Source organism: Clarias gariepinus, chromosome 4 (assembly GCF_024256425.1).
Source record: "Clarias gariepinus isolate MV-2021 ecotype Netherlands chromosome 4, CGAR_prim_01v2, whole genome shotgun sequence".
NCBI lineage: Eukaryota > Metazoa > Chordata > Actinopteri > Siluriformes > Clariidae > Clarias > Clarias gariepinus.
In genome coordinates, this window is record NC_071103.1 from 8,485,300 (window position 1) to 8,499,271 (window position 13,972).

General features: G+C 39.5%; 1 protein-coding gene across 2 annotated transcripts; it reads right to left on the reverse strand.

Moving 5' to 3' along the window:
* Positions 1-3,066: 3,066 nt before the first annotated feature.
* spaca6 (sperm acrosome associated 6) lies at positions 3,067-13,761 on the reverse strand. 2 transcript variants are annotated; one of them, XM_053494957.1, is made up of 9 exons: positions 13,548-13,761; positions 8,644-8,730; positions 8,336-8,407; positions 8,026-8,049; positions 7,833-7,910; positions 6,747-6,847; positions 6,466-6,622; positions 5,879-6,062; positions 3,067-3,533 (listed from the first exon to the last, which is right to left on the reverse strand). In XM_053494957.1, the coding sequence occupies exons 1-9, from the start codon at positions 13,759-13,761 to the stop codon at positions 3,512-3,514; spliced, it is 939 nt and encodes a 312-aa protein (XP_053350932.1). In that variant the 3' UTR covers positions 3,067-3,511. The 2 variants fall into 2 exon arrangements, with proteins under 2 accessions (XP_053350932.1, XP_053350933.1); XM_053494958.1 differs by having other exon boundaries at positions 6,520-6,622; positions 13,548-13,752.
* Between the last annotated feature and the right edge of the window lie 211 nt (positions 13,762-13,972).

The window sequence follows — 13,972 nt, forward strand, 5'->3', positions numbered from 1 at the left end:
AGTAAAATCTGGTGGTGGTAGTGTGATGGTCTGGGGTTGTTTTGCTGCTTCAGGACCTGGGAGGCTTGCTGTGATAGATGGAACCATGAATTCCACTGTCTACCAAAAAATCCTGAAGGAGAATGTCCGGCCATCTGTTCGTCAACTCAAGCTGAAGCGATCTTGGGTGCTGCAGCAGGACAATGACCCAAAACACACCAGCAAATCCACCTCTGAATGGCTGAAGACAAACAAAATGAAGACTTTGGAGTGGCCTAGTCAAAGTCCTGACCTAAATCCTATTGAGATGTTGTGGCATGACCTTAAAAGGCGGTTTATGCTAGAAAACCCCTTAAATAAAGCTGAATTACAACAATCCAGCAAAGATGAGTGGGCCAAAATTCCTCCAGAGCGCTGTAAAAGACTCGTTGCAAGTTATCGCAAACGCTTGATTGCAGTTATTGCTGCTAAGGGTGGCCCAACCAGTTATTAGGTTCAGGGGGCAATTACTTTTTCACACAGGGCCATGTAGATTTGGATTTCTTTTCTCCCTAAATAATAAAAACCATCATTTAAAAACTGCATTTTGTGTTTACTGTACTTGTTTTATCTTTGACTAATAGTTAAATGTGTTTGATGATCAGAAACATTTTGTGTGACAAACATGCAAAAGAATAAGAAATCAGGAAGGGGGCAAATAGTTTTTCACACCACTGTATCACGCTGCATTCCAGGTGTTCTACAATCATTAATTACACTAACTGTCACAGCATGGGTGAAAACAACTGTCTGCTAAAAAACACAATCTAAACCACTCACAAAAGCACTGTCAGCAAGAAAAACACATCTGATAAGATTATTGGATGTTAAACATGTCCTTTTATTTATAGCTACAAAGCTAACCAGCTTCTAATCCATATTCCACATCGCTTTCCAACCCCTGTTTAAGGGCAATAATTGGTGTGTGACAATAGATTGTACATCATATTGCAATAGCTTACCATTTAAACACTATTTGGGATTGAACCCTAGAACCAAGCTGTTCATTAGGTGACTAAAGAAGCTGATATTCTAAAGTGGAATAAGTGGAAATATAAAAAGAAACTTAAGGGCTGTCCATTTTCAATTCAATTCAATTTTATTTGTATAGCGCTTTTAGCAATTTTCATTGCCGCAAAGCAGCTTTACATAGTCAAAAGAATTATTTAGGTCCATCATCTCCAAGTTTCATTCTCCTCATCATTTGGCTACATTTTTAAAACTGCTTTCATCCCGCTAATTACACTGATTCTCGGTTGCCATCCCTGTCCGTCATGGTTAATAAGTTCTGCCAATAGTGGAAGGATATGTGTTGGCGGAGCAAAACTAACAACAACAACAAAAAAGTTTTTAAAAAAAGGAAAAAAATTCTAAATCTGTTGATAATAAATGGTGTTTGCAAACAGTTGTACATATAAAAGCAATATCAATACATAGAGTTGAAGTGAGCCAGTTGTAACAATAGTATGATGCTAACGAAACACAAGAATTCACTGGCTACAAATGACAAGCAGTTTTCACCACACAAGGTCAGTTGTAGACATTGTCTTAACAGGTCCTCTGGTTACTTTGAAACTGCTGTATTTGTAATAAATTTTCATCAGAATTTTGGATTGCTCAAGCTCTCAGTACTAGGTGTGTTATCCAACTATGTAACGTAAGACTAGCTAAAACATAACTGAAGCATAATTAAGAAATCACTAGTTGGTAACTAGAAAGGTTAATGGAGGACAGTTGAGTCTATTTTAATTGTCACCCTTCTGGAATTTACTCACCCTTCTGCCATCAACATCATCTAGTCTATTTCACAGAAAAGCCTGATAGTTCCAAAGTCTGTTCTTTTACCACTGCTGTTAAGAAACCCTCTAAAACATCGAACTGAATTATAAATGGCCTAAGGATTAATTTTAATATGTGGATCAACATACTACATAGAAAAGGTCACAGCTTGACTAAAATAGTCTCTCTATCACATAAGACCTTCTCCTTTCCATTCTTTTTTGGTATGTTTTTTTTTCAAGTGGTTCCTAGAGAAAAGGCAAAGTTAAGGCATAAATAATAGTTGTAGGAATAATATGACTGACTAAACATACAGTACAGTACAGTCATTTATACAGTACTTGAGTTTCTTCTCACTTAAAGAGCATTGCATGTATCAGACCTATGTATTTTGTAGGAATAAATCATTTCAGGGGATTTTATTTGACTCAGCAATGAACACATCTTGCAAATGTTTTCATTTTATACAATATAAAAATACCGTATGGTAAAATCTGCCAAAATAGGTAATGTTGTAAAAGATTGCTGGTTTTCTTTTATTCCATTTCTTTAATATAGGAAGAGAATGTGCATGTGTATGATTAGGACATTTCAAAATGGCATACATGACAACCTGCTCTCAAAAAAAAAAAAAAACTTTTAGGATGTGATAGATGGAACATTGGACTTGATGTTCCATGTCATTACAATGAATTTATATTTAAAAAAAAAAAGAAAGAAAGAAAGAAAGAAAGAAAGAAAGAAAGAAAGAAAAAAAGAAAGAAAGAAAGAAAGAAAGAAACACCAATTTTTTGGGTGTATTTTTATATTTTGGCATATTATAATGTTTTTTGTTTCATTATTTAATGATTCATTATTATTTTGCCTAGCACAAACACACACACAGAAAGAGAGAGAGAGAGAGAGAGAGAGAGAAAGGGAAGGGGAGGGGTAGAGATTAGTACCAATTTAGGATTTTCTCATTCACTCCTGAAGCCAAGAAAAACACAAGATCTCTCTATTGCGTATTTCCCTTTCTTGTCTAATTGTTATTAGCTGCCCATGCTGACATGTTTCTGTTGTGTTTCTATGGCTATTAAGATGTAGCGAACCAAACAAATGTGCTAAACCCACTCTAAAGGGGCACGCCTGTGTAATGAGTAATATCAGACTAATTTTAGCATTACAGTAAGAATTAAAAAACAACAAAACTGGTCATTGACAAAAGTTTCATTTATTTAGTTTCTCAGGCTTTTTTGTGTATAAATTGTATTTATGTAGATTTAGAGAAAAAAGAATGAAAGATTTTAATACAAAATATAGCACAGTTTATCAGAATTCTATACATATGAATAAACGTTTGTTATATCTAGTAGATCCCAAGCAGCTTTATAGCTGCCACAGTGAATTCTCTTATAAAAATAAAATAAAATTCACTGGGGATAATTTACTAGCAAAGATTGTGGCAATTTAAAAATGTCCTTTTAAAGGATTTGATGTGGCTTTTCTATCTGGTTCACATTCCATAAGAGCACTAATTTGTCCCAAAATGTATCATATACTGTATGTCAGGAGACTGTCATTAGAGGCTTTGACACCCTCTAGTGGTGAACTAAAACAATTACAGGCCATTTCAGTAGGGTCTTTTAGGAACTTGTTCTGGTTAAACAATTTGAAATGCATACGTCTTCCACTGTGGTTCATATTCTTGAATCTGGTGTACATTCTGTTTTCTTTAACACCACCAATACAGCACCCTTTAAAAAAAAATGCACTGTGAATCATTACAAGTTTTCACTTATGAAAATAATTACTATACTGTACAGTCGTGGCCAAAAGTTTTGAGAATAACACAAATATTAGTTTTCACAAAGTTTGCTGCTAAACTGCTTTTAGTTCTTTGTTTCAGTTGTTTTTGTGATGTACTGAAATATAATTACAAGCACTTCATACGTTTCAAAGGCTTTTATCGACAATTACATGACATTTATGCAAAGAGTCAGTATTTGCCTTCTTTTTCAGGACCTCTGCAATTCGACTGGGCATGCTCTCAATCAACTTCTGGGCCAAATCCTGACTGATAGCAACCCATTCTTTCATAATCACTTTTTGGAGTTTGTCAGAATTAGTGGGTTTTTGTTTGTCCACCCGCCTCTTGAGGATTGACGACAAGTTCTCAATGGGATTAAGATCTGTGGAGTTTTCAAGCCATAGACCCAAAATTTTCCCAAGTCCCCAAGCCACTTAGTTATCACTTTTGCCTTATGGCACAGTGCTTTATCGTGCTGGAAAATGCATTGTTCTTCACCAAACTGTCGTTGGATTGTTGAAAGACGTTGCTGTTGGAGGGTGTTTTGGTACCATTCTTTATTCATGGCTGTGTTTTGGGGCAAAATTGTGAGTGAGCCCACTCTCTTGGATGAGAAGCAACCTTACACATGAATGGTCTCAGGATGCTTTACTGTTGGCATGACACAGGACTGATGGTAGCACTCACCTTTTTTTCTCCGGACAAGTCTTATTCCAGATTCCAGATGCCCCAAACAATCGGAAAGAGGCTTCATCGGAGAATATGACTTTGCCCCAGTCCTCAGCAGTCCATTCACCATACTTTCTGCAGAAGATCAATCTGTCCCTGATGTTTTTTTTTGGGGGGGGGAGAAATGGCTTCTTTGCTGCCCTTCTTGACACCAGGCCATCTTCCAAAAGTCTTCGCCTCACTGTGCGTGCAGATGCGCTTACACCGGCCTGCTGCCAAGCTCTGCCCTGGTGGCACTCCGAACCCGCAGCTGAATCCTCTTTAGGAGACGATCCTGGCGCTTGCTAGACTTTCCTGGATGCCCTGAAGCCCTCTTAACAAGAATTGAACCTCTTTCCTTGAAGTTCTTGATGATCCTATAAATTGTTGATTTAGGTTCCACAATATCCTTGCCTGTGAAGCCATTTTTATGCAACGCAATGATGGCTGCACGCGTTTCTTTGCAGGTCACCAAGGTTACCAATGGAAGAACAATGATTTTAAGCATCACCCTACTTTTAACATGTCAAGTCTGCAATTCTAACCCAATCAGCCTGACATAATGATCTCCAGCCTTGTGCTCGTCAACATTCTCACCTGAGTTAACAAGATGATTACTGAAATGATCTCAGCAGGTCCTTTAATGACAGCAATCAAATGCAATGGAAAGGTTTTTTTGGGATTAAGTTAATTTTCATGGCAAATATGGACTATGTAATTCATCTGATCACTCTTCATACCATTCTGGAGTATATGCAAATTGCTAATATAAAAACTTAAGCAGCAACTTTTCCAATTTCCAATATTTATGAAATTCTCAAAACTTTTGCCCACGGCTGTACGTGATTACGTCACATGATTACCATTACTAATAGGTGCATATATAGTGAGAGAGAAAATGCTTTGACAAATGAGGCGTGACATCTTCAAACACTGTGTTGCTGCCTCATAAAATTTTTCATGATTACAGTTTGATATGTTTAAAGAATTGCCAACAGAACAAAGTAATAATGGTGAAGATTTTCTATGTAGACCTCTACTAAGATTTCTTATAAGTGAACACTACTTCATTGTATATACTTCATACTGTATTTAAGTGTGCATATTCACTACATGAATTATATGCACATTGAAACAGCTCAATAATACAAATATAAAAGTCACACATGTACACTACCAGTCAAAGGTTTGTACACACCTTCTAATTCCATGGCCTTTCTTGATTTCTATTTTATTCTACATTGTAGAAAAAAATGCAGACGGCATCCAAAATATGCAGTAATCTCTTTTAAACAGTTGATATTGTGTGCTTTGTAAAGCCTTTATTACAGCTTCATCTACATCTCTGCTACTGTACATGTTCTTGCAAGAACAGTTTCAGAACAGCTGAACGTACAGTAGGAAGGTGTGTCCAAATTTTTGCCTGTTGCTGTATGTATACAACCAATTTTAAATATATATGTATCTCAGTATATTTTAAAGCTCCTTCTTACCCGCCAACTGTATGTGTATGCATTTTCAAAAATGCATAGTGAAATAATCATTAACTGTGTGAGCAAACAAACTGACGAATTTGGACTTTACCATAGAGCGAGGAAGAGCAGCGTAAGCAGTGATGTCAGACAGATGGTCAGGAGAGCTGGAATAGGCAGCCTCAGCAGTGAAAATAAAGGCATTGAGGGCAGAAGATGAAACTGTCCAGCAGGTAAAAGAGCCTTATTAAACAAATCCTGTAGTTTTGCTTGACCAACTACCTCACTGGGATAAACTGAGAGAGGAAGAAAAAATAAGAGCTGTAGTAAATATTAATTCGGAGTTAATGTGTTTAATTGATTGAGGGTTTATGTGTTCATGTACAAGTATTACTTTTAAACATATAAACTGAAATAAACACTACTTTGCCCTACACATTACAAGTTTGCTTGTGACACACATACAATATATCGACATTGGTTCTCTACATGTGAATAAAAGAAATGATTAAAGATTATAGACTCCACAAACTCACTCTCAAACTAATATTTAGATGTATTTAATTCTTGTTTTAGATTTAACAAAAAAAAAAGTTTGTTGGTTTAACAAAAAAAAAATCACAAATTATACATAAAGATCAGACTGAGTTGACTGAAAAACCCCAATGATTGCAAGAGAAATAGACATTGGTGTTAAACCTGTAAGATGATAGTAGATGCGGACCAATGAGCGTTCCTGAGAAAAGATCTCACACTGATATGTGCCTGTGTGCTCCAGTCGTGCTGAAGGTATGGAGAACAGCTTATCCATGCCAACTGTCACCTCCTTAAACTGATCCATCAACATTGTTTCGGCCTTAAAGGACATTTTGGTAGGTACATGAGAAACGTCATTCAAAAACCATTCCCCATCTATTTGGCTTAGTCAGTCTTGACATTTTGACACATGAATTGATGGGGTATGTGCATTAAGATCTTACCTCTGCGTATCTCCAAACTATCTGTATGTCACTTGGCAAAACGAATGGCACATGACACCACATCTGAGTTCTGTTGTTTTCTGCCACTGTGATTTCCTGCACTACCAAGTCACACATAGACATTAACATTACACATACTATAGTACATACTCTAGGCAAGTTTCTTAACACGTTACATTGAACCAAGGCTTCCCTTAAAGGGCCACCTCTGCCTGCATGGCATTCCTGTAATTGTAATATTTAAGCAGAGCCGCTAAGGAGAGTGGTACTGTAAAGAGGATAATTCACTTCACAGTAATTGTAACTGTGCTGTCTGGAAATGAACACCACCATATAAGGATTTTAGTCATACAGTAAAATCAGTTATATACTGTAAAGTTATATGTGCAGAATACAAATTGCTCCAAAAAATCACAGCATCACTTTTTAATCAGAGAATAGCATCAAGTCAATTAAACTTCTGGGTAATTGTTCTGGTCAGATAAGTAGCTGAGAGTTGTTAATCAGTAGTAACAACAGGTGTACTAGAGGGGCAAAAATGAGATGACTTTCTAAAACATGAATGGTTTTACGGGTTACACTGACATTTATTCCCTCATCTTTTCTGACTGTCTTTCACTCATTTTGCGTTCACCTAGGCTTAATGTCACCACTGTGTACCAGGAGGCGATACCTGAACCATACAGAGACTGCAAAGGAAGTCCAAACTTTCGAGAACTGTACCATTTTTAGTAGCTTCAATAAAATTTTCGCGTGTCTTCGAATTCAGCCCTCTGTAGGATTATAATTTGTAGGTTAATAAACCTTAAAAAATTAAAAATTAAAAATTATCTGTAGGTTAATAAACCATGTCGCATCCTTTCGCTCCTAACATATTACCACATCCATATCAGTATGGTTGGAAAGCATGATTTTATTTTCTATTGAAAAGTGATTGTAATTGTAATTTTTAATATGTTATTTTATTTTTTTGAGCAGCGTATATAAACAAATATCCTCTTAAATTACAATTTGATATGTAACCCTTTTCTATCTTCTTGAACTGTATGTACACATGTATGAATAGTCTATGCGAAACAGACTCACATGGGCAATCCAGGGGAAACTCACAGGAATCGTACTGACAAGTCATGCAGTTATAGACAGTGCCAAGAGACTGAAAACCTGACAGTGTTACAAAACAATTGTTAACATGAACATGAGAGCTAGCACAGGTGCTACTATTAATATCATACAGAATGTTATACAAGGATGGAAGTTTGCATAAACAGTCACCTACCACAAGGGGGAAAACATCCAGAAGCTGTAAAAAGGATAAGAAAAGGGTGAACCGTTAAAGATAAACATAAAACGCTTTTAAGTGAGTCTAAAATGAGTCCCACTCATTTAATTATGAGCAGGTGATCAGCAGGTTGATTACCATAAGCAAGTTTGGATCTTAACAAATATAAAGCTGATTATGTGTTCAGGAATGTTAAATACATAAAGAACTGCTCACAGGAAATAATTTAAATAGCAGTACAAATAAATAAAACCACTTAATACCTATATTATTTCGTACACAAAGTGGAAAAGGGTATTGATCTTACCTCGAGGCAGACCAGAGGCCATCACGATGAAAGTTTCTGCAGCAGCTTGTAACCGAACTTCATACACAGTGTCTGAGAAATATGATAAGTAAAAAATAGAGCTATTTAACTTTTGTCACATCCAGACAGTGAGTGCATTATGAGTGGTAAGCTGATCTTTGTTTGTTTGTTTGATGGTGTCTATATAAATGAATAGTAAGGACTGAACTTTATTAAACTCATACTTTATTAAACACTTTATCAGATTCAGAATACAGTAAATTGCAAGCTAAATACAGCAGTTTAAAAGAGTTGGTAACAATGGATACCATTATGCATATGCTGGTGAAATTCTTCCACAATAGGCATGATTTCAGCCCTCAGAATCTCCTTTAGTACTGAGTCATGGCCTCTTCCTGAGAAAAGAATAAATCAATACACAAAGTAACAATAAAGCAAGTAAACACTAGAAGGAATTTTTTATTGTCAAACCAGTGTAACAACCTTACTTTGGCAACCTTATGCATGTTAGAACAATGCTGGTATTAGTTTGTATTTAAAAGTTAGAATTACATTGGTAAAATAACTTTAAACCAACTTTGACTTAAGCCTCCAGAAACTATTCATAAATATCCTTATTTCATCTCTCAACTTTAAAAATAACTCCTTGAAATGCCAATACTGCTAATGCAAGGTGTTTTATTTATTTATTTATTTATTTTCCATGAGAATGCTGACTACTAACCAAGGGTTCTCATAAAAACCTGCTGAGCGTAGTGAACACAAGACACAAAAATAATAAATAAAATAAATATTTTGCTTTGTCAAACAACAAGCACCAAAAAATACTCCTTTAAGTAAAAAATAATAATACACAACTGCAATTTATCAAACCATTATATCAGGAGGCAACGAGTAGAAAAATAGATACTGTACTTGCATGGCCAGTATGAACACGTTTTCTATTAAACCAAATGGAATGCATGGTGAACATGAGGTTCGGAAGTTGTCTGAATACCATAGTGGTGTGAATATTATTGCATACCCATACTTTTGTGTAACGTACCAGCACTTTAGATACTTAAAATAGCTATATTTACTACTGCAGTTCAGGTGCAGTGCATGAGTGTGGCATGCTTAAATCATGAGATTTTCATCAATAGCTTTTTTGTTTCATTTCCAAATTGATATGTCTCCTTTATTTCTTCTTCTTCCTATTATTCCTTTTACTTAAGGAACCATGGAGGTTTTGGCATACGGTAAACGGGGCATAAATGCTGTACAGTAGTCCCTTAGCCTACAAATTTCATTTGTTCTGGAGGCAAGTTCTTAGGGCAAAATTTTGTATTGCAAAAAGCATTTTCCCATATGAAATAATGTAAACGCAGCTATGCACCTAAAAATATTACGAATATTACCAATTTCTAACTGTACAATCATATAAAAACTATTTTTTTTAAAAACATACTGTTTGTATACAAAAAATAACTGTTTATAGATAATGTAACATTCTATTTTATTTCTGAAATGAACTAAATGACTCAAAAAATGGTTCGTTTATTTTGATGAAGGAGATTCAAAGAACCGACTCACTAAAATGATCCAAACTTCACTATTTTTTTCGCTTCACCAACACATATCCTTCCACTGGAGACCAACAGTTAGCGTAATTAACAGGGGTGGAAGTAGTTCTTAACCATTACTGGTACTATGTAGCCAAAAGGTGAGGAGAATAAACCATAGAGATAGTGGACGGTCATGTAAACCTCGTAAATCTATCTTAATATTCCCGCTTCACAATATCAGCTCTGTTAACTTCCGGGTTTCGGGATTGAATCCCAAATAGCGTTAAATGAAAAGCGAGTGCGCTATGTAGAGTGTATAATCCACTGTCAGACAAGCCAAGCAGTGCCCTTATCCAGGGGTTGGAGAGCAATTAGGAATTCAGCCTTGTGTTAGAAGCTATAAACCACTTGGAAGTAATGATTTAGTAGACAAAGTGTTGTTTAAAATGACATTACGTCTGAAGATTCTTATTCATCCAAGTGAAGAAGCTACTTGGATGAAACGTTTCTACTAAACTAAGAAGAAGTGCAGTTGACATGACTCAACTTCCAGATGAAATGACATTACGTTATCAAATTTCTTTGCTAAAATGCGACGGTGACTGGTTTTGAATATGAGTTTTGGCACGTAACTGTTCCCCATCAGTAAATAATTACAAAAGTATGACGTCATACAACCATAGGGTTCCTCCTGGGAAGGGTCATAGTCAGGTTTAACTGGTTATTTGACTTCAAATGATTGCAAAGTCCTATATTTGTCTGATTTGGCAAAGGTTATGCATATATTTAAACAAAGATAATTGATGGTCTATTGTGAATGTTTGTGAGGTTGACAGATTTTAGAGTCAATGAACCTGAGAGGAACTAGGCTAGGCATCTTTTTCAGTGAACCATCACCTTAAAACACACAGATTTGTCTTTATATGTAAGGGAAAAAAAGTGTATATATTGTCTGTATATTGATGTACAATTATTTTTAAAACGTATTGTGGCGTGGGCGGGGCGGCGGCTGACGACCAGCATGCCTTGCGGGGATGTCGGTGTGTTCACCATGATGGGGAAAGGTGTTTGGGTTAGTGACTTGGGCCCTGTTGTGTGTTGGCGGGTGTGACGTGTGAAATGTGCTCTAGTTCAGGCTGACGCTGAATCAGAGGTAGGCTCCTGAGTGAAGGTGCTGCTCATGCCATTACCGGCTGTGTGCTAAATAAAGTACTCCCAGCCATTGCATTGGGTAGCAAATAAGCTCACTCGTCTCTCCAGCATTCTTCTCGGCGTAAAAACGCTACATTGGTGTCAGAAGTGGGATGGAGAGTAACGGGTTCGAGCGCACAACGGAAGACCTACTGAAAATCCAAGCGGGCCGCCGAGTAGCGGAGCGACTACTCGCGAAGAAGAAGCGCTTTCCCGACGGCGCTAAAGCGAGCACACCACGGCAACCAACGCGGAGCGGCGAGGTGAAAATCCCGGCGCTGGATCTCGGGGCGGAGGCTGGCGCAGCGCAAGCGCCGGAGCAAGAGACAGCTCCGCGCGCCGTTAGCCGGCAAAGCGACCTGCCGCTGCGCGAGGCCGAGCGCGCTGATCCCATATCGGCGGAAGAGCCGCCCGCAGCTCAGTGGCGCTCGGTTCATGAACCTAGCCGGGGACAGGGCTACCCGTCGCGGCTAGGCAACGAGCAACTGTCCGACGTTTCGCGGCGAGGCCGAGGCACGGGACAGCGTACCCCAGCAGCCGCTAGACTAGCGCCGGGAGGACGCGTGGTAAGCCGCGCTGGGCTCTACATTGACTGTGTGCTGGATGGCGTCTTACTGCGGGCGCTCGTGGACACCGGCTCCGCTGTTTCACTGCTGCGCTCTGGATTACTGGGGCAAAGCGAGCGTGTTTGCGGACGGCCCGATCCTGCCTTCAGCATCTGCACCGTTGCTGGGGGCTACGTGAAGGTAAGGGCGTGTCGCACAGCGCGAGTCCAGGTGGGTGGCCGAAATTATTCCCACGGGTTCGTTGTGGGGAATGTTGAGGAGGACTGCATTTTGGGGTTGGACATTCTGGAGAGATGGGGTGCGGTGCTGAACTTGTCCAGCGGAACTCTCCGTGGTAACTTCGGGGTAGCCAGGTTGCTTGGACCCAAACCACAGCCGGACAGGTTAGCAGCACACTTCCAAAAGCAGACCGAGCGGGAAATCTGCGCGCTAACACCGGCGCTTTACCTCGCCGGCCGGGCAGCAAAGCGCGTGGCCGATACTGCGAGCAAGTGGAGCGCCGTCACGACGTAGAACCCTCGACGCAGGACGTTCCCCCCGTGCAGTCCTCCAGGCCCTCCCGTGGTGATCAGCCGTCCAAACCAGCATGCAGCCGTCTTACAGCGTCACCCGCAGTCGCTCCGCCGGTCTCACAGCTGAACTGTGAACCGCTCCTCGCCAGGCAGAAGGGCCCCACCCAGCGCTTGCGGGCACCGCTGCAAGACTTTCGGGTGGGGGCACCTATGGAGCGAATGGGCGTGGACACTCACAGCCAGGGGCGAGATTTTGCTGCTGGCGAGCAGGTGTGGGTGTGTTCCTCCGGAAGGAGAAGGAGGGGGCTCTCGACCGGGCGTGTCTCTCACTGGGTGGACCCCGGCACGGTAATTGCTCGGCTCTCCGATGTCATCTACCGGGTGCGGTTGGCGGGGCGTGTACGAGTTTTGCTCCACCGGGACCGTCTTGCGCCTTACCAGCCGCACGCCGATAAAACATTGAACTCTGTGGAGGCCGGACCGCCTCAGGACTATGTTCACGTTTATCCCTCACCTGCCAAAGGACGCCGGCGTTTCCACCGCCAGCGCCGACCGCCTCCACGCCTTCGAAACCAAGTTCATCATGGTGACCAGGGACGGTCACAGCTCGGGTGGGGGCAGTGTGGCGTGGGCGGGGCGGCGGCTGACGACCAGCATGCCTTGCGGGGATGTCGGTGTGTTCACCATGATGGGGAAAGGTGTTTGGGTTAGTGACTTGGGCCCTGTTGTGTGTGTGTTGGGGGGTGTGACGTGTGAAATGTGCTCTAGTTCAGGCTGACGCTGAATCAGAGGTAGGCTCCTGAGTGAAGGTGCTGCTCATGCCATTACCGGCTGTGTGCTAAATAAAGTACTCCCAGCCATTGCATTGGGTAGCAAATAAGCTCACTCATCTCTCCAGCATTCTTCTCGGCGTAAAAACGCTACAGTATTAATAAAGGGACATTTGTATTAATGTATTAATAAAATATTAAAGTTTGAAAAAGCTTACAATATTATCCAGTACAGACTATTTAAAGTACTATGAGGAAAGAAAATGAATGAAATTGTAAGCTGTTAACATTCAAGCTAACATCATATATATTCTGTGGGATTTCTAGGATGATGCAGTCATTTGAATGATTAATGTCATGCTTAAGTTTTTTTTCCTTGGACGTCATCCCATATTTATATGTATTTCTATGCAGTTTAACAAACTTTTAGACCATAGCATGTAATATTGTCAGTTAACAAGTTTTCCATGACTGAGACTGATCTTTGTTTGGGTCATCTGGGCAGCATACACAAATCCTGCACAATCCCTCAATTTAAGTCAATTATTATGTCTGAGGTTTGAACATGGATTTGTTTAGTTTTGACATTAAACATTTACCAGTCTTTATGTGTCAGTTGAATGTCTTACCTACTTTAGCTGCCTCAATTACCCTTGGATTGTTGTTAAATATTCTGTCCAGAGTTTTGAAACAGGAATCTATATTACGGATGTTATATTCACTGACAGTGTGTCCCCAGCACAAATTGATACTCTCATCTGTATCTATAAAGCACTGGTAACAACTTAATACAACCCCAAAAAAAGACATTAAAGAAATTAACCTGACCACAAATCCAGCCATTTTGCAAACTACAAATGTGGCCTGGCTTTAAATCCAACTGAATTTTTAATGTGTTTAGATTTGAAAATATTTGAATTTGCTATCACAATTACATCATCTAAAAAAACAACAACTGGAGAACTGATAGGGTTCAGCAGAACAATGTTGTAAGGCTTAATGATTAAAATCCTCAGAACCTTTAGGATGTTAAAGTCACATTTCAGTACGTTTC

Coding starts and splice junctions, on each gene's coding strand:
- spaca6 (XM_053494957.1), bottom strand. CDS start 13,761: ATGGCTGGATTTGTGGTCAGGTTAATTTCTTTAATGTCTTTTTTTGGG. Junction 8,731..13,547: donor AATTGAGGCAGCTAAAGTAG/GTAAGACATTCA, acceptor TTCTTTTCTCAG/GAAGAGGCCATGACTCAGTA. Junction 8,050..8,335: donor GGCCTCTGGTCTGCCTCGAG/GTAAGATCAATA, acceptor TCCTTTTTACAG/CTTCTGGATGTTTTCCCCCT.